Source organism: Lampris incognitus, chromosome 7 (genome assembly GCF_029633865.1).
Source record: "Lampris incognitus isolate fLamInc1 chromosome 7, fLamInc1.hap2, whole genome shotgun sequence".
Classification (NCBI taxonomy): domain Eukaryota; kingdom Metazoa; phylum Chordata; class Actinopteri; order Lampriformes; family Lampridae; genus Lampris; species Lampris incognitus.
In genome coordinates this window covers 46,299,415-46,325,239 of record NC_079217.1, presented here as the reverse complement: position 1 = coordinate 46,325,239, position 25,825 = coordinate 46,299,415, and the positions used below count along the sequence as shown (strand labels likewise).

Genomic DNA, 25,825 nt, shown 5'->3' with positions numbered 1-25,825 from the left:
AGCTGAAATCATGAATCTGAATTTCAGATTTGGAGCTGAATAAAGGCTTTTTTGTTAGATTGCTGTTGTTCATTTGAAGTCTTTGGATTGTTTGAGATACGGTGTAATTCTTAACCCAAATAGTCTGCAAAATGGGAACTGGAAAGAAACAAAGGGAATCAAAAATAATTTTTTACAGATTGCATATAACTCGGTTCCTGTAAAAACCACAGACTGCCTCCCCATACCCAAAATGGCCCATTTTTTAACTGTTTTCATCATACTAACTGAAATTTCTCAGCCAGCCACAAGAATACAAATGTAACACTGACCCTATCAAGAACATTGTTTTTATGATGGATACGCATCAGCAGATCTCTACATTGCCCATTTGGAGTCTCCAGATAGCCACATTTTGTTAGATGATGTTATGGGCCTTTTGGAGTGTGCAAGACAACATATTTTGTGACTTTAATCTTGATGGCCCCTATATGTTGTCAGTAAATATTTTATCATCACTCCATATTTTGCAGAGGAGTGATGATAATTCTGATGCAGACGTCTGTCTGATTAAGGGCACCAAAAATGCAAAGCAACACTGATTGTGGGTTTCCCTTAGTTTCCCAAGAGAAACCCACTGTAGGCCTGATCACCACAAATCAGATAGACCTTTTCAGGCAGTGCGGGTTACTTACTGAATGTTAATTTAACTGTCCTATTACGGCGAGTAGTGTCTGCTGTGATTTCATAACTGGGGTTCTGTACACACAAAGAAACATCAGACAGGGCATGCACATGCAGAGTAGACCAAGTAAATTAACAGTTGTGAGTCAAAGACGTAGTAGCAAATATAAGCACAGAGCAATTATATACAGTACAACTGGAAAATACCAGCTGTATTTGCAAATTTGATGGGGCTGAATACACTCTGGCTACAATACGATAGGTATATTCTGATGCAGTCATAGGCTTACATTCTATATCATTACTGCAGTTAGCAGGCATGGCCAGAAACTACACGATATTGAATCATTCCATTTATCACCGTTTCAAATTTAGTTATCTTCCACAGTACTGCGTGGTTCAACTAACGCGGCCTGTAAACTTTATTGAATTCAGACAAGGCAGATAAGATTATATCTACTGCGCTATCAGGTAGATCATAAAGAATAAGCCCTGAGACATAACAACTGAGGAGGCGTCAAATAGGTCAATATTGAATACCTTAAAGTCTGCTGCAGACAACGGTACTGGAACTACCATAGGTGATTGGGATGATGTACTAATTAATTGCTGACAAATCCAACAATTAGTAAAGTTACGAGAGGTGGCCCATTCTTTTATCATAGTTGTAGCCAGATTTCCCCTATAGGTATCAAAGTGTCCTACACGCATTAGAGGGGTTTCAACAGTCTGAGTGGCTACTGTGGAGTTAGCAATGTCTTTACATATCTGTGATTGATGCCCTGGTAGCCAATCTTCAGCTATACGGCAGGTGAGCTTTCCATCATTTTGGCACCAGACGGCAGACTGTTTCAAGCCCTCAGCTGTAGGTTGGTCTGTAACTACCAGTGTACAGTATCCTAGCGCCCTAGCAAATCTCACAACTTGCCTCTCAGACATTAAATCCTGGATGTCTGACATTTTTCTCAAATTTAATGATGATGAGTCTTTGCCCCCAAAAATTCCATCAGCCCTTTTGTTACTAATCTTGATTTCTGTCAGGTAGTCTTAAGTGGACTGCTAGGAATCTTGGGGTAATATTCGATGCTAACCTCAGTTTTGATTTCAGTCATGCTTTCTCCACCTCAAGCTAATCTCCAAAATTAGGTAATTTTTATCAGTTGCTTATCTGCAAAAAGTTGTACATGCTTTTATCTTTCTCAGCTTGACTATTGTAATGCACTTTATTCGGGTATCAGTAAGGGTGCCCTCCATCGTCTGCAGTTGGTACAAAACGTCGCTGCTTGGCTCATTACCAGGACAAATAGGCGTGACTTTTATAGGGAGTTGTTCCTTATCCGATGTGAGGGTCTAAGGACAGGATGTTGTGTTGCTGTAAAGCCCCTTGAGGAAAATTTGCAATTTGTGATATTGGGCTATACAAACAAAATTGAGTAGACTTGACTTGACCATATCACTCCCATGCTTGCCTGCCTATGCTGACTCTGTTATATTTCAAATTGATTTTAAAATTTTATTGCTTACTTTTAAGGCTTAAACGGTCTTGCTCCTATATTTGTGATTTATTGACTTGGTGTACGCCCCCTCGACCATTAAGGTCTGCAGATGGAGCCCTGCTGGTTATTCCCAGGTCTCGGTTGGTTACAAAGGATGATCGGGCTTTTGCTGTTAGAGCCCCCACACTATGGACCTCTCTTCTGTTGAACTAAGGCAAACCAAGTCTCTAGCTTCTTTTAAATCTCATCTTAAAACTTTTCTTATTATGAAAGCTTTTACAAATGTTTGATATTTGTTTTTATTTATTTATACTGTTTAATGTTTTATTTTTATTTTTTACTCTTACTTATTTGATTTACTCTTATTTTTGCCTTGTCTGGTTTTATTTCTTTGTAAAGCACCTCGTAACATTGTTTTAGAACAGTGCTATATAGGGGCGTCCGGGTAGCATAGCAGTCTATTCCGTTGCCTACCAGCACGAGGATCGCCGGTTCGAATCCCCATGTTACCTCTGGCTTGGTCGGATGTCCCTACAGTCACATTTGGACGTGTCTGCGGGTGGGAAGCCGGATGTGGGTATGTATCCTGGTCACTGCACTAATGCCTCCTTTGGTCAGTCGAGATGCCTGTTCAGGGGGGAGGGGAACCTGGGGGGAATAGCGTGATCCTCCCACGTGCTACGTCCCCCTGGTGAAACTCCTCACTGTCAGGTGAAAAGAAGCGGCTGGCGACTCCATATGTATCATAGGACGCATGTGGTAGTCTGCAGCCCTCCCCGGATCAGCAGAGGGGGTGGAGCAGCAACCGGGTGGGCTTGGAAAAGTGGGGTAATTGGCAGGATACAATTGGGGAGAAAAGGGGGGGGGGTTCTATATAAACTTAGCACAAAAAGTAAGGAAATTTGTGTGTGGTAGATTATTTCTTTGTTGTAACAATGCTTCTTGGCAATAAATCTTATATCAGGCACCTAATTGTCAGCACCTGGGGTACCACAAGCTCAAAACAAGAGTCAATAGCAACAGCAAAATAAGCTGTTTGGCATTAGCGGAGAAGATTTGGCAAATTTTTCATGGGCGCAACCCACATACTCAGCTCTGCTGCTCATCCCACAAATGCATGTTCCTTACAAATGTGGCATCATTTAAAAGGGAAACAAACAGGCTTTCCAACAGTATAAGATTTATTGCCAAGAAGCGTTTTTACACCAAAGAAATAATCTACCAAACACAGCTTTCCTTACTTTTTGTGCTAAGTATAAATAAAGTTATTATTATTATTATTGTTATTATTTATTATTATCCTGTTCTACATGTAGTGAGGCAATACTGATTGCCGTTTATCCATGACCAATAAACTTTGATAAACTTTGTCCGGCTGACCAGGATAAACTAGGCTCTCTCTATCACACATATCTCTCCTGCACAAATAGACATCTATCTCCTGCCATCTGCATGTTTGGGAATTTGCCTGTGGTGGGGGTGAAAGGTGGTGGATGAGAATGTAATGGGGGTTGTTGTTACAACAGTGTTGTCTTGTGGAGAATCAAACACCCATAAAGCGGAACCGACAGTCACAGTAGTTATTATTGCAAAACAATACATTGTTCTCCTGTGACCAAACCCCATTCTCCTAAAAGGATGCCAGGGCCTGTTTGCCTGCCTGCTGGCCTCATCACTACAAAGTACCTCAATGGTACCTTATTGTTATAAGGCTCAATTTGATAAAATAATACTTTTCCATATAGCGTAGCAACCGTTGGCTCTCAGTAGGTTTTTTAAACCTCAGTGGGAGCTGGCCACATCTACTTGTCTTCTTCATTTGTGAGCGGAGCGGGTCTCTCACCCCGGACCTCCGTCTTGAGTGGGGGCACATTTTTGCAGGGGCTGGCATGTATCCAGCTGACTCTCCCCTCCACCTTCATCACTGCAGGTGTGGTCAAAAGCACTTGGTGGGACCCCTCCCGCAAGGGCTTCTCCGATATTTTCTCTTTAGGTCCTTTATCAGCACCCAATCTCCTGGCTTCAGGTTGTGCAGCGGACCCTCTGTTGGCTGTGGAAATGTTGACCTCACCTGCATGTGAATAGAACTTATCCTTTTGTTTAACTGCACATAATAGTCAAGCATTATATCCTCCATGAGGTCTGAGCTGAGGACCTGATTTTGCAGAGGAAGGGCTATTCCAGTGTTCATTGGTCTGCCTGTGAGGATTTCAAAAGGCGACAGACCTGTTGCAGCCCCCCCTCTTGTTCTCATGGCCATCAGCACTAACGGTAGTGCTTTTATCCATGTGAGCCCTGTCTCATGACAACATTTGAGCAGTTTATTTTTAATTGTCCCGTTCTGTCTCTCAACAGCTCCACCACTCTGTGGGATAGGCACAATGTTGCCTCAGATTGATACCCAAAAATGTTAAAAGTTGTTTAGTAGCACTATTTACAAAATGTGTACTGTTATCACTGCTGGTCTTCCGTGGTATTCCTTATCTGGGAATAATATCTCTTACTAGCACCTTGGCTACTGTGGAGGCGTCTGCCTTTCTTGTAGGGGGCGCTTCAACTCAATTAGAAAACATATCAACAATCACAAGGCAATATTTCTTTCCCTCATATGGTGTTAGTTCAATGACATCCATCTTTAGGTGATCAAATGGGTGGCCAGGGGGAGGGTGGTTTGAGGCTTGTGTAAATACTGTGTTCACCATCCCCCATTTTGACACATGGCCCTTCCCATTTGCCAATTTTACATAAAAAGAAAACAAACACTTTGGCGGACATGGACGCCCGTCCTCAGACTACTATACGTTATTTACACATGCACTTAGCCTTTTTTTCCCCCCTCTGTCTCTCTCTATCGTTTCAACAGACATCATAAAACCTCCTTCTCTGTCCACAGTCTGTGAATGGTCTGTCCTGAAGTGGCCGTGGTAGTCAAAGTGTGTTTTAGTTGAGTGAGAGCTGCGTCAGCAGCCTCTGTCTACATCACGTTGTCAGTTGGTTTTAGTCCATGGCCATGCATAATAGATAATAGTGGCGCCTCCAGGGATGCACAGTTACAGATAAACTGTCTACAGTGGCCTGTCCTCTCTAAAAATGACATTAATTACCTCTTGTTGAAAGCTTTTTGAATTTTGAGGATGGCTTCCACTCATTTTGAGCTCAGTGTTTTACTTTTTTTTTTTAGAGATCTCGTAACTGAGAAAGGTGACTTTTTCCTAGACAAATTGCAATTTACTCAGGCTGGCCTTGTGGCCCTGCTCTGCCAGATGTTTTAGCAATGCAATGGTAGTCCATCACGTGATCCTTCTGTTCTTGCCATATCATTGGGGCTGCAAATGATATTGACTTCGGAGTACCTGTGAGCCAAGCTCTCAGGTTGACTTCACATGTTGTACAACAAATGTGAGGAGCCCAGGGTTTCTCTAGGTCACCAATTTTACATCCGAAGTAAAGCTCATAGGCTTTCTTAATAAGTGCAGTCATGGTGTGTTTGAGCCTTAAGCATATACTCACCACAGATGTAACAGAATGTATCGCAGCTGTTGCAGCATTGACGAGACATTTCTGCTGTATTAAATCTTCCTGAAGACAATAAATCCTATTGTTACGTATACTCACTATGCTATTGTCTGAAGAACGTGTGCATCAATATTTGTCCAAACAGCATCTGTAAATGTGAGCAGCTTTTATAGCCTGTCTGCCAGCATCTAACCTGACTAACCATGCCCAGGTATGCCTAAGACAACATTTGCATAGCACCTACACTGAGTGCATGCCCAAGTATGCTTGGACTGACCAAAACAGCTTGCTTTGTAAGCAATATACTAGCAGACTTAAAATATGACAGGAAATCACAAAAATAGGTTATATCTTCAAAGTGTTATGTGATAGGAAAATGTTTAATGTGATTTTCGTGATCAGCAGCCCAAAATCCATAAAATACACCCAAAAGTGTTCAAGAAGCAAAATCCATGACTTCTATAGCTCTGATAACGACTCCAAAGAGGATAAATTCTGAGTCTCATCACCAGCCAGTCAGACTAGCTTCATCTAGTCAGGAAGGCACGAACTGAGGAAGCCTCTTGGATGAGAGGTGGAACGTTTTCACGGATATAATAACAAGTCCAGTTGCACTTGATTCAACTCCTTTGGATAACCATGACCTGGATGAATGAGAACATTCACAGACAATTTGTTGGAAGTTGCGCAAGTGACTGGTGAACACTACATCAACTGTGAAAACTTATCTCTACCAGGCGGTATGCGTTTGTTCGTGTGTGTGTCCGCGGCTAATCTCGCAAACTACTCACCGCAGCTGCGGTGATTAAAAACCTTCGGAACTTGTTCTCGCTATCGCTGATCCCTCTCTTCATTCACTCTCTAGCTTGCTCAACCGAGGCTGCTCTCTCTCGCTCTCTCTCTCTTGCTGCACACATGCGCACTGTTGATATAGCTTGGGCAGCGACAGTGCCCATGATGCATTTGGGTATGAGTGTTGAAAGTAAATGAGACATCGATCGTATTTTACAAATCAGCAAAATATGCACTGCTGATCTCAACACAGGAGAACTGAAGGAACACTGGATGAACCAAAAATAATTCGCTTTATTCACCTCACCACCATGCTTGTTTAACTGACATCATGAGGGGGATTAGATGCGGAAGTGCCGTAAACTCCCAATGTTAAAACTTCACCATAAAAAGACATTTTCAGGAGTAGGATTAATTACAGTCACAGATTGAAATAATCTCAGTAGCTACAAGAAAACGTTTCCCATGGTTGAGCTATGTTTGTTTTAAACAATTTTTTTTATTGCTTTAGAATGAACGAAAGTCATTCACCTATATTCATTTTATATTCCATGAAAACCGTGACAGTTAAACACATCTGAAGTCTTAAGATATTATGCTCTAAGTGAGGACATTCCTTAACCAGTTTGCCTGGTCGCCAGACCTTGCTCCCATTTTTTATAGCTCACCTATTAGCATATTGTAGCAGTGCGGTCATTGACCTAGTAGAGGTGGAGTGGTCATGTAATGCATGAAAACCGTGGGTAATAGCTAACCTGGCAACAACTCCTAGTCGAGTTTTTAGAGCCACTTGTCCAAAAACTACTACTACTACTTTTGGCTGCTCCCGTTAGGGGTCGCCGCAGTTGATCATCCGTTTCCATTTCTTCATGTCCTCTGCATCTTCCTCTGTCACACCAGCCACCTGCATGTCCTCTCCCACCACATCTGTAAACCTCCTCTTTGGCCTTCCTCTTTTCCTCTTCCCTGGCAGCTCCATATTCAGCAGCCTTCTCCCAATATACCCAACATCTTTCCTCCACACATGCCCAAACCATCTCAATCTTGCCTCTCTTGCTTTGTCTCCAAACCGTCCAATCTGAGCTGTCCCTCTAATGTAATCATTCCTTATCCTGTCCTTCTTCATCACTCCCAGTGAAAATCTTAGCATCTTCAACTCTGCCACCTCCAGCTCCACCTCCTGTCTTTTCGTCAGTGCCACTGTCTCTAAACCATATAACATAGCTGTCTCACAACCATCTTGTAAGCCTTCCCTTTAACTCTTGCTGGTACCCTTCTGTCGCAAATCACTCCTGGCACTCTTCTCCACCCACTCCACCCTGCCTGCACTCTCTTCTTCACCTCTCTTCTGCACACCCCGTTACTTTGGACAGTTGACCCCAAGTATTTAAACTCGTACGCCTTCGCCACCTCTCCTCTTTAAATAAAATACATAAAGTGCCTCTCCAAATTATTTACGCAGTGGTGTGGCCTTAAAATGTCAAACCCCTTTCTCTGTTTTCCCTTATTTCTTTGAAAGTGCAGCATGAGAGATCATGAAGCGAGCGCGATTTTGAATATCGCGGTAGGCAATATGGCGCCCGTGTAGCCAGTTGGCCAGACTCTCTCTTTACACGGTGCTGGTCTGGACTGCTCACATTTGCTCGCTGGTGGTTGTTGGTGCATACTGCATACAGCTAGTGCTGGATAAAGAAGCTCTCCCAAAGTCTCCCTTTCATTTGGCTCAATCGTCGCGTGACCTTTGCCGCAGCGGCAATTGAGCCAAATGAATGGAATGACAACTGTACCTGTAGGCGTATAAAATATAGATACAAAGCCCTTATTACAGCTATAGCAGAGTTTGTTTCATACAGCAGTGGAATGCCACGAGCAAGATGCATTTGCTTGCTCTACACGCACTTCTTGCTTCACTTGGTCACAAGCTCCCTCTACTGGTACATGTATGAAACACTTACAACAATAAATACATATTTATCTGTATATAATACAATAAACGGTATATAAAATAATTAGTTTACAAAAAAAGGAAAATACAGGCCATTCATCTTACTTGGCAGTTTTACTACTTTGCCAGTTATCTTAGAACTTAACATATATTTCAACTTATTACTAAACAATAACCTAAAAATATGGGGTTTCTTGTTTTATACTCTTAATTTCAAGTTCATCACACACATATGGTCGGAAATGGGGAAATCTAATTTCTCTATCTTATCTACAGTAACTCCCAAGGTCAGTATAATATCAAATGTATCACCTTTGTTGTGCGTTGGACCAGGATCAGGTTAAATGAATTTAAAAGAATCAATTGAATTGGAAAAATCATGAACCAATTAATTTTTTGCACTACAAGTATGAATATTAAAATCACCAAGGATGATGTCAAATTTGACTGATCAAAGATAAAAATTCATACAAATGTGAAATAAAATGCTTATAGAATATAGAACATGTATATAAAGAAAAGGTGATGTAGGAATGCAGCTAGCTTTAGAAACCCCTCTTGATGTCTTTGCAGTGTCCAAATGTTTTCTCTTCAATCTAATGCAATGGTTGAAATGCGGGGGCACTGTCGGCTGAAAGCATGAAATGAAGCTTTTAGACTTTTTAGGTGATGCTATGGTGCTTAGGGCTACTTGGGAAAATGTCAATAATGGCATCATCAAGATTGTATTCATTAACTTTTCTCAGTATTTTTTTCTAATTCGAAAACAAATGAATGAACAATGTCACGTACAGTGTCCGGTGTTCCTCGACTTGTGCCTTCACTGTAATGTTAACGCTCAAGAGATGTGATGAATTACAGTCAAAAAGCTGGAAATACTCAAGCATGGTTTCAAATGCCGATCGTGTTGAAAGTGTTACTAATATATTACATTACTTCAAACTGCCCCCATAGATTGGAAGCACTGCAGTGTTCAGGGCACAGACAGAGTGGGAGCTACAGGAACTGGAACCCTCCAATGCTTGGCAATCTCCCATATGATTTTCTGAGGATTTTACCCCAACAGTTGGAGACTATGAAGGTAATAAGTGACATCCTGACAAATAGATACAATGCTGGCACACTCTTGTTATGTTTTCATTTACAAATACAATATTTTAAAGAGACTGCCCTGGACAAATGTTCAAAGTAAAATATGCTTAAAATGTAAGAATTGTAGTTATTGGCAATATTACCGTAAAAAAACTAAAGTTGACAGGGCCTTTTAAATTATCTCTGCTCTTCTTTTGCCTCCTAGCAAGTGTGACTCTCTCTCTCTCTCTCTCTCTCTCTCTCTCTCTCTCTCTCTCTCTCTCTCTCTCTCTCTCTCTCTCTCTCTCTCTCTCTCTCTCTCTCTCTCTCTCTCTCTCTCTCTCTCTCTCTCTCTCTCTCTCTCTCTCTCTCTCTCTCTCTCTCTCTCTCTCTCTCTCTCTCTCTCTCTCTCTCTCTCTCTCTCTCTCTCTCTCTCTCTCTCTCTCTCTCTCTCTCTCTCTCTCTATCTATCTATCTGTCTTGCTTAAGGTCCCTCTGAAGAGTTCTGAGAGAAGTCTGTCCCAGCCCTCATTCTCCGTCACAACTACGAGCCAGCAGACAGCTCAGACTAGTTGTAGGTCAGTGACTGAGGGAGCCGGTAGAGTGCAAGGTGCAGTGGCAGGAGCTGTGGAGCGAGAGAGTAAACTGAAGCAATACCTGGAAGATGAACGTATTGCCTTGTTCCTGCAGAACGAGGAGTTTATGAGGGAGCTGCAGCGCAACCGAGAATTTCTCATTGCCTTAGAAAAAGGTACAGCTATAAGCATACACTTTTCATTATGCAACAACAATAACAACAACTTATGCACACAGGAAATGCCCTCATGGCATTTGATCATGTGATCCATGGCTAAGTAAAGCCAAGTCAAGCTTGGAACAGTTAATATGTAGTAAACGGAACATTAGACATTGACCTCACATGAATTGACCTCCCTCTCTCTCGCTCTCGCTCTCTCTCTCTCCCTCTCCCCCCCCCCTCACTCTCGTTGACTGTCCCATCACTTCCCTTGTCATTTCCCTTCTGTCTGTGGATCTCTGCAATGGGGGAAAATGGAATTAAGGCCGAAAGTTCTGTTTACAACCACAAAAAGCAAGCAGGAAACCAAACTAAGTGACGTGTTCTGTCTATCTGTCTGTCTGTTGATCTCCTCCACTCCGTTTCAGTATTGTCGACAGTGCCATCATTGCCACCCTGTTGAAACAACTTTAGCCTGCTTAGGGTCTGACTGACCTACTGGTTCGAAGAAATAATTGATTCTCTTTTTGACATTTTACTGATATCCTCCTTGTTGCTGAGAGTATCCTAATTCAAATCGCAGTAACATTAGCTCACGTGACGTGCACAAAACTCACACGCTTCAGGTGTCGCTGACTGACCAGCTGATGTCTCTTACTTTTTTTTAAAAATCAGATTTAAAATGGATCCAAAATAGGCAAACAAGCAAATTACAAGTAACTTCAGTGGGAAATAAAAGAATGACAGAACAGAGAACATTAAGTATTACACAAAATTTATTTACATATTTTGATAGTGACAAAGGAGATGCTGGATCCAATCTAGGAGGCCCCGGATCCTGTTTCAGCAGGATCCAGCAAAAATTAAGCCCTGCTGATCTTATACTCTGTTCAAGTCTAAATTCCAGCTTAGATTCAAGTCCAGAGAAGTAGGAAATACAGGTCTGTGCGATGGCAATCTGCAGGGATATGTTTGAAATGTTCAAATGACACTAGGTCTGGTCTGGGGTGGTGGCATATGTTCAGAACTCTTGAGTTTGGAGGTAGATGTTCTTCATTAATGAGAAACTGTGATGCTACTTCCCTGATGACCGTGGCACAAACAATTTGTGGCCCATGTGGATGGGGTCTGAATTGTTTTTTGGCGGGATTTTGTGTAGATGTCCAAAATAGAGGGAGTGAGGACTGGCTAGTGAATTGGGTCGTTTTCACTTTATTGCTGCAAGATCGGTGGCTGAGCAGATGTCATACCAGACAGTGATGCAATTGGTGAGGACTCTGGAGGAATTATTGGCTTTAAGTAATCTCCAAAGAAAGTGAAGGCATTGTTATGCCTTCTCAATCAAGGAGGAGGTGTTGAAAGGCCATGTTAGGTCCTCTGGAATGTCTGAGCCCAGAAATTTAAATCTGGCTCCTGTCTCCACTGCATTCCCATCAATATATATGGGGGTGCAGGCAGCATGCTGTCTGAAGTCTAAGCCATACTTAATTATTTTCTCCTGTTTACAAGAGAACATTGTTATTGGTACATCAATCTTTTTTTTTTTAACACAGAAATAGAAACAGATGTGTTCCACAAAACGTAAGATTTCCCCCTCCCTTTTTCTCCCCATTTGCACTTGGCCAATTGCCCCACTCTTCCAAGCCCCTTCTGCCGATCCGGGGAGGGCTGCAGAATACCACATGCCTCCTTTGATACATGTGGAGTCGCCAGCTGCTTCTTTTCACCAGACAGTGAGGAGTTACACCAGGGGGACGTAGCACGTGGGAGGATCACGCTATTCCCCCCAGTCCCCCCCCCCCCCCCGAACAAGCCCCCCGACCGACCAGAGGAGGCACTAGTGCAGCGACCAGGACACATACCCGCATCCAGCTTCCCACCCACAGACACGGCCAATTGTGTCCGTAGGGACGCCCGACCAAGCCAGAAGTAATACGGCGATTCGATCTGGCGATCCCCGTGTTGGTAGGCAACGGAATAGACCGCTACACTACCTGGACGCCCGACAAAACATAATTAAATTAAGCATATCAATATCAGTTTAGAATAGCAGTTATAGTGATAAAAGAGATGACAGAAAAAAATGCGGAGAAAAGACCAAGAAGGATGTAATCCAGAGAGCGTTCTGTGGAGTGTGAGGCAGATGCTAGTGGTGTGTATGTGCATGTGACGTGTCCACTTATGAGTATGTAAAGTGTCCATGATCCAGGTGTCTTCTATTCAATCCATATCCATTTTGAAATGTAAAAAATTGATCATGAAAAACACTGTCGAAGATCACCAGAAGGGCTCGATAACGATTTTGACAAGTAATATGAGTTCACTGGAAAAAAACAAACAAACAACATAATTACCGTAGCTGGTACCAAAGGAATGCCAAATAAATGCAATATAATACAAATCCAAAAACACGTTAACAAATCACAAAACAGTGAAAAGAAAGAGCCTTGCCATGTTAGCGTTAGAATTGCTGTAGGCCTATATATAGTTTATAGTGGTTTGACTGTTTTATGCTGGGGTGCCAGTCAGGGCAAGGCCTGACAAAATTAAATCAGTAACACCACCAGTGGCGATATCTGCAGGGGCATCACTTTTGATGTGCAATTTTCAGTTCTAGCCATCAGCCTCCAAAGGTTGCTGGTAGTTTCATATGCTAACAATGCATGGTGGAGGTCATGAGGCCACAGTGTCTTACTCTATGCTAGTGCAAAGCCATGGTCATGGAGCCCTCTTGGCTCCTTAAAGGGCATGAGAAAGAGACTTACATTTGACTTTGGAGGATGACAAGTGGGATAAAATATGCAGAAATTCTAGAGCATTGTCAAGGGATCTTGGCGTATATCTTATTCAGTATAAGATTCTGCACTGCTTTTACTTGACATCTAACATATTAGATTGGATTAGTCTAAGACTAGCAGCGCGGTGGCACAGTGGTTAGCAGGGTTGCCTCACAGCAAGAAGGTCCTGGGTTCGAACCCCGAGGTTGTCCAACCTTGGGGGTCATCCCGGATCGTCCTCTGTGTGGAGTTTGCATGTTCTCCCTGTGTCTGTGTGAGTTTCCTCCAGGTGCTCCAGCTTCCTCCCACAGTCCAAAGACGTGTAGGTCAGGTAAATCGGCCATTCTAAATTGTCCCTAGGTGTGAATGTGTGTGTCGGCTCTGTGGTGGACTGGCGGCCTGTCCAGGGTGTCTCCCCACCTGCCGCCCATTGACTGCGGGGATAGGCTCTAGCATCCTGCGACCCTGAATAGGATAAGTGGCTTGGATAATGGATGGATGGTCAAAGACTGAATTCAGACAGCATGAGGCAATGCGTTGAAAACACAAGTCCTGCCATTCATTTTGAATGAGGGTAGTGTGTTTACACTGTAGCAGTGCAAGGAAACACTAACACAGTGCACTCTCCAGGCAAATTTTGAGATGTAATATTTTGGCCATTTTTTTAGTTTGTTGGAAGCATACGTGCTTACATAAATTCAGAGTAGCTAATGTTAAATGAAGTCTAAATTACTCACAGCTAAGCACCCTTATTTACATCCTTGTAAACATTAAATTATTACCAAGTAATATAATGAGACAGGGCTCTATGCTGACTTTTTTTAGGCAGCATGTGGGACCTAGAGTAAAAAGTTGGGGGGCACAGTCAAAAATCGAAGTACACAGTCACATCATGTATGTACGTATATTGTAGTCCACACAATAATGTAGAATTGGTCAATAATTCAATATTTTTGTTTATCATCTTTCAATGGTATTGTATCTGGATGAAATTTGGATATTGTCAAATCCCGTTATACAATTGTGTTGTGTAAATTTTAATGATAACAAGAATTTAGAATTTAAGGTTTTTCACAAAATACGGTCTGAAATATTTGAGGGAGTATTATTTGTAAACTTGCCTTGGTTTGATATTATACTTAATATTACTAAACAGCTCAACATGATGAACCTCAGAGTCTTAAATATGCACTTTTTGCACATGTAAACAGATATCAGGATATATATTGATATTGTTTAAAATTCTTGATGATTATCGTGATAATAACTGTGGCAAATCTGCACTACGGCTGGGACTCTCCAGCACAGAAACACTGAAAAAGATGGTGGTTGAGGGCTCAAAAACCTGTTTATTAAAACCAAAGATTAAAAACAGCAGGGATTAAAACATCAAAACAGGGGTTTTAAAGGGATTAAAACATCATTAAAACAGGGATTAAAACAACAAATGCTAAGAAAAGACATGTACCAAGATGTTTTTGGGGTCTGGCAGAGGGATTCAGGCGCAAGTGGCCTAGGAGCTGATGAATGAGGCCGGGGATCTCAGGCGGACGGCCTGAGGGCAGGACTAACGGACGCAAGCGATCCAGAGGGCGACAAGGATGCAGGAATGGAGGGTGGGGCGGCTCTGGAGGATGGGTAGGAGGATGACCAGATGTGTGGGGCTGCTCTGGAGGATAATCTGGAGGCCAGCGACGTAGGTGGGACTGCTCAGGAGGTCAGCGACACAGGCAGGACCGCTGACGTGGACAGTACTGGCAGAATAGGCGGAACTGCTCTGGAGGCTGGCAACATAGGTGGGATCGTTCGGGAGGTGGGCAACGAAGGGGGAACCACTCAGGAAGCCAACCAGATTAAAGAAAATCAGGAAGGCAGTGCTTGGTTGGCCAGTAGAGCGCAGGAGAATCTGAACAGAGGCCCCAGGACTGAAGGAACAGGAACCTGGGGGTTGAACCTCCGGAGTCATAGGTAGCGGGGCTGCTGAAGATCCTGGAGGCGGAGCCACAGGAGACATGGGGAGCAGGGTTGCAGGAGACACAAGAAGCTGGACCACTGGAGACACGGGACGCTGGGCCGCAGGAGACCCCGGAAGCTGAGCCGCTGGGAATGCTGCAGACTCAGGATACAGAGACAAGGGAGCTGGGCCCCAGCAGACACAGGAAGCTGGGCTGCGGGAGACACATGAAGCTTGGCCACTGGAGACACAGGAAGCTGGGCCATTGGAAAACACAGGAAACTGGGCCATTGGAAACACGGGAAGCTGGGCCACTGGAAACACAGGAAGTTGACTCTAGCGGAAGGCCCGCAGGGGATTCTGCAGACTCCAGAGGCAGGGCCACAAGGGATTCAGGAAGCAGGGAGCTGGCCTTCTTAAGAGAGCAGGAACCAGGCAACCTCAAAAGCCACCCAAAAACCAAGGACTCCACTACTTCGGGCAGCTGCAGGTCAGGTTGGGCAATGGCGAAGACGACTGTCTGATCATCTGGGAGGTTTGGCTGTGGGTCGGCGCAGACGGCTGACTGCTGGAAATTTGGCAGGTGTGGCTGATGGCTGGAGGTCTGGCAGGGTGTTGGCAGGCGTGGCCGATGGCTGGAAGTCCAGCTGGTTGTCAGCAAAGACGACTGACTACTGGAAATCTGGCAGGGCGTCGGCAAAGACGGCCAACTGCTCGGGGTCAGGCAGGGTGTTGGCGGGTGCAGCTGACAGCTCGGGACTCAGGACCATGTTGAGCATCGGCAAGGGCAGCCAACGATTCGGGATCAGTCTGGGTATCAGAAGAAATGGTCAACTGCTCGGGAGCCGGACGGCGAATGGCTCTGGAATGAGTACAGGCAGGACCTCAGTAGTGGTGCTGGGCAGCAGGGACTCTGTTATGTTGGGCAGCGGCGACTCTATAATGCTGGGTAGCTGAGACTCTGTAATGCTGAGCAGTGGAGACTGTGGTGCTGGGGAGTGGAGACTCTGATGCTGGGCAGCGGAGAGTCTGGAGGCTAGACTGAGGACATCAGTGAGGTGGCTGTAGGCTGAGCTGGTGGTGTCTGGAAGACAGGAGGCAGGTTTGGTGGTACACGTTCTGGGTCTGATCTGGAAGAATCCAGAGGGGAGGCTGATGTCAAGTACGTCATCGTACTGGGGACAAAGTGGCTCACCCACGGCCTCTCTCTGCACCACTGCATTAGAGTGTAAACCTTCACCAGGTGCTGGTTATGCTGCAGTCGGTTAGAAGCAATGAGCAGAGCCACTGCACTATTAGGCTTTGGTGCTTTTTCTGGGCAGCTGAGCAACTCTGCTGTGGAGATAAGTTGCTGATCATGGTATTGAAGAGCACAGGCACACGCCAACAGCCTGTTCAGATATAAATCTGGGTCGGCTGGGTTCATGTTTGGCCAGTTCCTACTGTTATGTTTCCCAGGGAAAACTGACAGGTGAGAACCCAAACACCTGACTCAGATAAGGAGATACAATACACTTAGTGTAATTAACAAAACCAGTCTTGTAATTGCTGCAAGGTTCATATACAAGGTTCAACACAGGTCATAAAGACGAGGCGAACCAAATCCAGCAATAAGTAAACAAAGGCAAGTCAGGGAACACAAACCTGAAATTAAAACACTGGAGGCAAAACACTTAAAAAAAAAAAACAGGGTGGATCATTTCACACAGGTTACACAGACACGAACTGGCACTGAGCGAGGAGAACAAACACACTAAATGCTAAGTTGATCAAATGCTCTCATTACTATTTATAAATGTAGGACCAAATTTGCATTACTCCAAATTTTGGACTCGATTTCCTGCTCTGAGACACTTGATATATGGGCCCTGGGCAAAACAGTAGTTGTGCGGCTATTTAAAAAAATATGAAGAAAGTTCAAAGGCACAGTCGCCTCACAGCAAGAAGGTCCTGGGTTCGAGCCCCGGGGTAGTCCAACCTTGGGGGTTGTCCCAGGTTGTCCTCTTGTGTGGAGTTTGCATGTTCTCCCTGTGTCTGCTTTGGTTTCCACCAGGTGCTCCGGTTTCCTCCCACAGTCCAAAGACATGTAGGTCAGGTGAATCGGCTGTCCTAAATTGTCCCTAGGTGTGTGTGTGTGTGTGTGTGTGTGTGTGTGTGTGTGTGTGTGTGTGTGTGTTTGTGTGTGTGGGCCCTGTGGTGGACTGGCGGCCTATCCAGGGTCTCTCCCCACCTGCCGCCCATTGACTACTAGGGTAGGCTCCAGCATCCCCGCAACCCTGAGAGCAGGATAAGCGGTTTGGATAATGGATGGGTGGATGAAGAAAGTTGATTAAGCTTTCAAGCAAAGTGATTTCTGAACCACCGTTGAGGATCTTGAGATGTTTTATGTTTGACATGTGCGATAATTTGTTTTTATGTTGTTTGTTTTTTTTTAATGCTAAACTTATTGATAAACACAGGAAGATATTGCGATCAAGAAGGTAGCCTCCCAGGGCAAGGCACATGCTTTGTATCCCCGCTTGCTGACCTCTCTGAATTCCCCCAGTGTGGGAATATTGCCGGCACAATTTCTGGCGGTGGAGTACTGCGTTAGCGTTCTCTGCTGATTTTATATGAGTTTTTATTTTATTTTTTATTTCTTTTTGGGCAGTACAGTGGCCCAGTGGTTAGCACTGTTGCCTCACAGCAAGAAGGTCCTGGGTTCGAACCCCAGGCCATCCCAGGTCCTTTCTGTGTGGAGTTTGCATGTTCTCCCCGTGTCTGTGGGTTTCCTTCGGGTCCGCCGGTTTCCTCCCACCATCAAAAAGACATGCATGTTAGGGTTAATACTCCTGTCTGTGCCCCTGAGTAAGGCAATGGAAAGAAGAACTGGAGTTGGTCCTCGGGTGCTGCAGCTGCCCGCTGCTCCTATACAATAGGATGGGTTACATGCAGAGAACACATTTCATTGTAACCAAACAACTGCAAAATGTTAAAATAAAGTGGCTGTCATTATTATGGCCCTTTTTAGACAATGAGGAGCATTCCCATAATGCTGAGTTCACATTCTTGTGTTGTACATTGCTGTCTCATGATCCATAATAATTCAGCTGTTTGAAATTGACGACTTTTGCTATAAATGAAATGCAACTTTTTGGGCAGTACACTTTGTTCGTGATAATGTAGTCAAAAAATCATTCAGAATACTTGCTTCTGCTATCAGAGTCACTCATCCCCCGAATCCAGCTGTCTTGTCTTCTTCATTAAGCTCCACATATGTGAGCATGGGCTGATCAACACAAATGGGTTTACACAGTAAAGTTTACTGCCTCATGTGACTAGAGCCTGGTTCTCACATCAGCTGTCATTATATCTGCTCTCTGTTTTCAGACCGCCTGAAGTATGAATCAAAAAAGTCCAAGTCCTGCCATTCATCCAGCGTGGAGAACTCTGCAGGTAGATGTCACACATCAAGTCTTCTCTCCAGTGCAGTTTTTGTCTTTCTATGTACACATTTAATTCTGCTGAGTGTGATTCTGTGTGTCTTGTACATTCAAAGTGACATTTGCTGGCTGTGTCAGTTCATCTGTTAGATGCACATATGCCATTGTATTAGTGTTTTCTTCTGTACCTCTAACCACCGTTGTCTGTGTCTCGAGGGGAACATCATGCTTCAGGCTCAGGGGAGCCCGTGTCAGATGACGCCATGTTCCGAGATAAACTCAAACACATGGGCAAATGTAAGACCGCAGATTCAAATTCCACATATTTATCATAACCACACATGTCTGCCAGACTATTTAAGACCCCGATTGTTTGCCCCGGTTCAGCAACAAGAAAGAAGCTGTTTGAAATTGCCAGAACGTTTTCAGAGAAGACAAAGAGGAAAAAGTCGAAAAGGAGGACGCTCCTGAAGCATCATCTGTATCCTTTAAACATATTACTACACATCCATGCAGGTTTATAACTTCCACTTTCAGATATTTAATTACTTTTGTCAGGGACATTCAAAAAGTAGATGCTCTTAGGGGGCATCCGGGTGGCGTAGCGGCCCATTCCGTTGCCTACCAACATGGGGATCGCCGGTTCGAATCCCCGTGTTACCTCCGGCTTGGTCAGGCATCCCTACAGACACGATGGGCCGTGTCTGCGGGTGGGAAGCCGGATGTGGGTATGTGTCCTGGTCGCTGCACTAGCGCCTCCTCTGGTTGGTCGGGGTGCCTGTTGGGGGTGGGGGAACTGGGGGGAATAGCATGATCCTCCCACGCGCTACGTCCCTCTGGTGAAACTCCTCACTGTCAGGTGAAAAGAAACGGGTGGCGGCTCCACATGTATCGGAGGAGACGTGGTAGTCTGCAGCCCTGCCCGGATCGGCAGAGGGGATGGAGCAGCGACTGGGACGGCTCGGGGGGCTAATTGGCCGGGTACAATTGGGGAGAAAAGGGGGGGGGGGGAATCCCAAAAAAAGGTAGATACTCTTCAAATTCTGTAGAGGGGTTGCTTGCATTAGAGTATCGTTGACATTTTCCTCCAGCTGCAGTAGAATCAGTTTTATTAGCCAAATAGATTTGCACTACAGGGAATTGGGTGGAATGTGTGAATGAAACTAAATATGGGGTAGAATTGTACATTTAAATAAATATAGATATATAATGCGGCGCAGTGGTTAGTGCGGTTGCCTCACAGCAAGAAGGTCCTGGGTTCGAGCTCCAGGGTTGTCCAAGTTTGGGTGGTCGTCCTCTGTGTTGAGTTTGCATGTTCTCGCCGTGTCTGCGTGGGTTCTCTCCGGGTGCTCCAGTTTCCTCCCACAGTTCAAAGACATGTAGGTCAGGTGACTCGACCGTACTAAATTGTGCCTAGGTGTGAATGTGTGTGTGTGTGTGTGTGTGTGTGTGTGTGTGTGTGTGTGTGTGTGTGTGTGTGTGTGTGTGTGTTGGCCCTGTGATAGTCTGGTGGCCCGTCCAGGGTGTCTCTCCATCTGCCGCCCAATGACTGCTGGGATAGGTTCCAGCATCCCGCGACCGTGGTTGGGATAAGTGGCTCGGATAATGGCTGGATGGATGGATATATAACAACGCACCTCTTAAGATGATGGGTATATTAGAATAGATGATAGGATAGTTGGGTACGGGGGTTTGAAAGCTGAGGTAGGCTGCTGCTGTTCATTGTGTTGCAGAGGAGAAGTGCTTCTGTGTCACCAGCGGTAACACAAACAGTTCGAACCGAACAAATCGGGTAGAATAAATCCACTATAGCAGCCTTCTAGGGCGCTATCTTGCAAGACTGATGTACCTCAAGTGACTGTACCCAAGTTTTATTGTCCTTAGCTGAATTGTTGTCCAGACTGGGCACAGCTCATTCCACAGCCAACCTCCTCGATGATGTGGAGGGCAACCCCTGTGGTAAGACTGACCTACACAACCCATAAGATATGATAACAGCATAGCTTTGTTTTCAGAAGGTCAACATGACTGTAGTGCTAAATGGTGTTTTTTATGTGGTCAATAACATGAAGTAAATATCACATCGATAATGTCACCTTGTGTGTCTTAATACAGCAGCTGTGAATTCTCACACAAAAAGTACCGTTTCTCACATTTCATTTACGTTCGAATATCACGCAAAATGAAGACTTCTCGGTTCTTTTTAGTTTCTTGTCAGTATATGAAAATGAAAGTGCTGTATTGTCAGTGACGAAGATGTCTCTCTATTTGTTTTTCTGAACATGAACGCGTCTCTGTGTCTTCGTCCAGAGGAAGAGGGTCAGTCTAGAAGAGCAACCACTCAAAAAGAGGATGAACCACACCCGGGGCCAGTATCATAGTGAGGCAGCTGGCATGTTGGTCCAGCTCTGTTATGACTTTATTATTCTCCCAATATTGGAAAGAAATTACTATAATATAAAGTGGTCCATAAAATTTTTAAAAAAATGAACCGGACGTATGGTGAATGTGTGATATGGTACTGCAAACAACTGCATATTATGTCACACTTCAGATGCAGAAGTTTGTGTGTGATAAGATTATTTTACATGTGGAAAACTTGTAGAAAAAGGCTTATTTTAACATGACATGATATCTTCAAGTCTAACTTTTTAGGACGTCAGACAGTTTTGCTGAGTGTTTATTTTAGCTTCACCGTTTTCATGAAAACTAATCGAGCTGACTCTCTGCTGCCTTTCAGATCCTACCAAGGTTCAACCACATCAGGGTCACCATCAGGTTGAACCATTGGCTGTTGGCCTTGCAGCTCTTTTGGCTCCTCCCCCTAAAACACCAGCCAAGTACAAAGCCTAGCCCTTTCTCTGGACCAACCTCAAACAAGGAGAGGAACGAGACAGTTTCCCCCCAAAACGATTTCATTCTCCCCGTACAACTTGCAGCCCGTAACTCCTCTATCTCTGGATGATCATACCTCCTAATATGATGTTCACATGTGTGTCCTCAGAGGTGCGTCAGCCCTAATGATGATTCATATCTCTGTGACTGGGGTCCTTCAGGTTGGGCATTTCAAAGCCAAAGTATGTACATATCTTTGTATATAACCATTTAGAGCGATTTTCTGTCATTTTTTTAAATGTTGTTCCATCTCTAAAAATCTCATCACAGACAGACACAACGACTGAAACTGACATACAAGTCCAAAAAAAATACCGAAATAAGACCCTGTCCAGCGTACATGCTCACGATCGTTGAATTAGATAGTTGGACACAGTGTTGCAGGGATAAAATTATATTTAAGTGGATTGTGGCTGTTCGAGTTGCGCTCAAGTTGTGCCTGCTGACATGCCAACAGCTCATCCCATGGTCAGAGTAAACAGTCATCACAGCTACAGTACAGCCTCCATCATCTGTTCACTACAGTACAGCCTCCGTCATCTGATCACTACAGTACAGCCTCTGTCATCTGTTCACTGAAGCCAAGGTTCGCTAAAGGCTTCGACGTAGCTTAAGAACTTATGCTATAAACCTAGACAAGAAAAAATAGAAAGTATCTTATGCAACGGAAATTTCACTGTTGTACTACACTGCCATATCACAGATATTCCTGGTCTTTTTCAACCTGGAACCTCCACACTGATCTCATCAGCTGTAGTGCGAGGAAGGCGTATTTCACAGTGCCAGTATTATTAATGTAATGGTGTCGGACTGATTACATGTTGAATGAATGAATGCTTTCTATTGATGTATCATTACTACAACTGTTCAGGTAGGGCGTCTGGGTAGCGTGGCGGTCTATTCCATTGCCTACCAACACAGAGATCGCTGGATCGAATCCCCGTGTTACCTCCGGCTTGGTCGGGCGTCCTACAGACACAATTGGCTGTGTCTGCGGGTGGGAAGCCGGATGTGGGTGTGTATCCTGGTTGCTGCACTGGCACCTCCTCTGGTCGGTCGGGGCACCTGTTGGGGGGGACTAGGGGGAATAGCGTGATCCTCCCACACGCTACGTCCCCCTGGTGAAACTCCTCACTGTCAGGTGAAAAGAAGTGGCTGCCGACTCCACATGTATCGGAAGAGGCATGTGGTAGTCTGCAGCCTTGCCCGGATCGGCAGAGGGGGTGGAGCAGCAACTGGGACGGCTCGGAAGAGTGGGGTAATTGGCCTGGGGGGAGAACTGTTCAGGTAGTGATGGGATGTGACCTCTGTGAGAATTAACATTAATAGTCTGTTGATGGAAATAAATACTGAAGTTGATCTTGTGGTACATTTGAAATACTTTTCCAAAAAGAGTTTTAAATGTACCAGTGGGGTTTCTATGATGTAATTGCCATTATAATGTACATCTTAAAGGTTTTGCAGGGATTTGAGCAATAATAAAACCTCCATGTAGCTTTTTTGATAATTTTTTGAGGGGTATGTTTTAGGGTTCAACATGCTGATGTTTAGGGTCAACATCAAGGAACCTGGAAGACCTGAGTCAGAACAGAAGAGGCAGGGTTTGTCTTCCAAGCATGACATTGTTTTGAACGTTTCAAGTTTTGAGAGGTTGTTATACTTTTACCCTTCCACTTGGAATAGGGGAAAGCTATACTTGTAAGTATTATTACTTCTTTTTGTTAGAAATTTATATCTCAAGTCTTCACGAGCTCATCTGAGCTTTCTTTTCTAATCCTGTGGTTCTTGTAGCTTGGATTGTTAAGGCTTGTGAAATCCTTTTTACAAAGTCTGACAAATAGGGGTGCTGTTGTTAGATGTTAGGTGTTTTTTTTCTGATTTTATATGAGTTCTCTTTTGTATTGGTGTGTGCAGTGCAAGTGTGTACCTGAAGGAAATTAAAAAAGTAAAGTCAGAAAAGTTCAGTTATGATGTTCTCAGAGCTTCTTTGGTTGCAGTAGTAGTCTTCTGTAGGGCCAGTCAGATGTGAGCCAGACGTCAGGATGAGGAGATAAGGTACCTGACCCGCTGGCTCCCCCATTCCTCCATGTGACATTTCACCCACTCCAGTCAACCCATCAATATTAATGTATTCCAATCTAGTAGCCACACAATACTTGGTGTCCTTGGTTCAAAATGCTCACACCCTTTCAAAGACAAGAAGATTTCTTGGTCTTCTACATTCAAAATTAACCTTAAAAACAGCACCCTCCTGCCTGTTTTCTGGAAATAGCTCCATGTTAATTCTTCTTGCAGGAACTTAATTGTAGAATTGTGATCTTTCTAAGGACTTTTTTCTCCATTTTGTTTGCATTCGACATGTAGCGCAAGTAGCCTCGAATACAAATTCCTTTCCTGAAGGAGAACGACATGTCACTATGAAACATTGGAATAACTTCCTCACATTGGGAGTCTCCCCCCAAACTCTTGGCAGTATCAGTGCCTTGCTTTAGGTGGATGCTGTCACAACACCGGGGGCTCTGCCCATTGAGCTACAACCAAATGACAGCATATGTCTTTGTTGTTACTGCGGTGTGACGACAAACTGATCCCAAACGTAACATGACACGGCCATCACAGGGAAAGAACCACCAAGTGCTGATAATACAGGACATTTTCTGTTCCTCTGTCTTTGCACAACCATAGTTCCCATACACACATAGTCTTCCAAAGCAAGGAAAACTTGAAAAGACGGACATTTTTGTAGTGTTCCTGTAAAGAATACTTTTTTACACTTAGTATTGTAGATAAAACTTTAAACATATCTAGTAGGCAAATTTTCATGCACCATTAATACTCACTCAGAGTTTGACCAAGTCAACGAATCTATTTTTCTCAGATAGCATAAAATAAGAAAAACATAACCAGAAGACCATTCTCAACAGGCTGCTGAGATCTCAACATGTTTCTGTATGTGTGTTAATTGTTTGCCATAGTGTGTAATGAATGTACTTTGAGTTTAAACTGTCCCAATCATAATATGTATTTGTTCACAATGCACATTTCAGTCTCTGGCAGTCCCTCACAGCAGAATGTGCACCCATGTTCATGTAAAGGAAGAATCATCCTGTCATTTTCTGTGGAGCTCAGAGAAACATGTTTTCATCATTTCATTGAAGCTGATTTTTATTTTTTTTTTTTTTGGGGGGGGGGGTCAACTCAGATTGGATTATAGTCAACGTATGGTTGTTTTTGTTATTAAAAAAAGTCAAAATGTAAAAAAAAAATGCACAACTTCCCGCAAATGATAAAAGGTTGTGATTGCTGTATTTTGTTTCATTATGAATTTTCTTAGAATTAAAATTTATCAGCTATTGAATTCAGTGTTCTACCGAGTCTGATTTGTTTGAGTTATTTTATTTATTTTGCCCCCCCCCCCTCTCTTTCCCCCCCCTCCCCAATTGTACTTGGCCAATAACCCCATTCCTCCGAGCCGTCTCGGTCGCTGCTCCACTCCCTCTGTCGATCCGGGGAGGGCTGCAGACTACCACATGTGGAGTCGCCAGCCACTGCTTTTCACCTGACAGTAAGGAGTTTCGCTAGGGGGAGTAGCACGTCGGAGGATCACGCTATTTCCCCCTCCCCGACCGACCAGAGGAGGTGCTAGCGCGACGACCAGGACACACCCACATCCGGCTTCCGCAGACACGGCCAATTGTGTCTGTAGGGCGCCCGACCAAGCCGGAGGTAAGACGGGGATTCGAACCGGCGACCCTCATGTTGGTAGGCAACGGAATAGACCGCTACGTTACCCGGACGCCCGAGTTACAGTTAAGGCGTGCTCATGGAAGGTTTTATTTCCCTTTTTAATGGATATTCAACTGAGCCAAAACAATTTGTACACTTCATCTAGTCTTGGAATTAATAAAAGTTTCCATTAAGTTTTGTGTCCTTTTCACAATGGTGTCATGAGATGGCAGAAGAGAAATCCTGTAAACATGTTTTGAAGTAAGACTGGGGGTTGTCCTAATTATGACTATAGTTATGACCCAGTCTTAATTTGTTTGGCCTTGGTGTCCACAAATCTTTGGAAAACCATTAACTGGGTCTTATCAGCGCAGTCGGTGCTTTCATCGCACGTTGCGTGCACGAGAGGGGCTTCCCCTACGCTAGCTAGGCTAGCAGCTGCTAACTTCCGCCCTATTCAGCGATGTCGTCAGGAAGTGGAGCGTTATGCACCAGAGAGAGGGGGGGGGGCGGGATAAAGAGGACTGGCGGAAGTTAAAGACTGTTTATATTACATGTCCTGCTTTGATTGTCGTTGTCTCAACATGACGATTCTTGATTGTTCCGTTTCAGATTGGCACGGAGGCAGCTTACGGATCAATGAGCAAATGGTTTGGAAAGCTCTCTATGGTTTGGATAGCTATCTAAAATGGTTAAAATAGACTTTAGATTTTATCATTGGTTTGTTACAGTGCCGCCTAGCAGTCACACCGAGTAATGCACTTCTTATTCAAATACACTACATCATGCAGCATTGTTTCTTGTGCTCTTGGCTTGTGGGTGGATAGTCTGA

At 44.1% G+C, this 25,825-nt stretch overlaps 1 protein-coding gene across 2 annotated transcripts in view; it reads left to right on the top strand.

Moving 5' to 3' along the window:
• The window catches only part of cuedc1b (CUE domain containing 1b), a 33,848-nt gene extending 9,239 nt beyond the window's left edge, over positions 1 to 24,609 (top strand). For both annotated transcript variants that reach the window (XM_056283308.1, XM_056283309.1), the window contains exons 4-11: positions 9,367 to 9,493; positions 9,973 to 10,234; positions 18,320 to 18,385; positions 18,589 to 18,669; positions 18,760 to 18,853; positions 20,273 to 20,331; positions 20,683 to 20,752; positions 21,113 to 24,609. In XM_056283308.1, coding sequence (XP_056139283.1) covers positions 9,367 to 9,493; positions 9,973 to 10,234; positions 18,320 to 18,385; positions 18,589 to 18,669; positions 18,760 to 18,853; positions 20,273 to 20,331; positions 20,683 to 20,752; position 21,113 — 760 coding nt within the window. In that variant the 3' untranslated portion in view covers positions 21,114 to 24,609. The remainder of the gene's footprint in view (positions 1 to 9,366; positions 9,494 to 9,972; positions 10,235 to 18,319; positions 18,386 to 18,588; positions 18,670 to 18,759; positions 18,854 to 20,272; positions 20,332 to 20,682; positions 20,753 to 21,112) is intronic.
• The last annotated feature ends 1,216 nt before the right edge of the window (positions 24,610 to 25,825 follow it).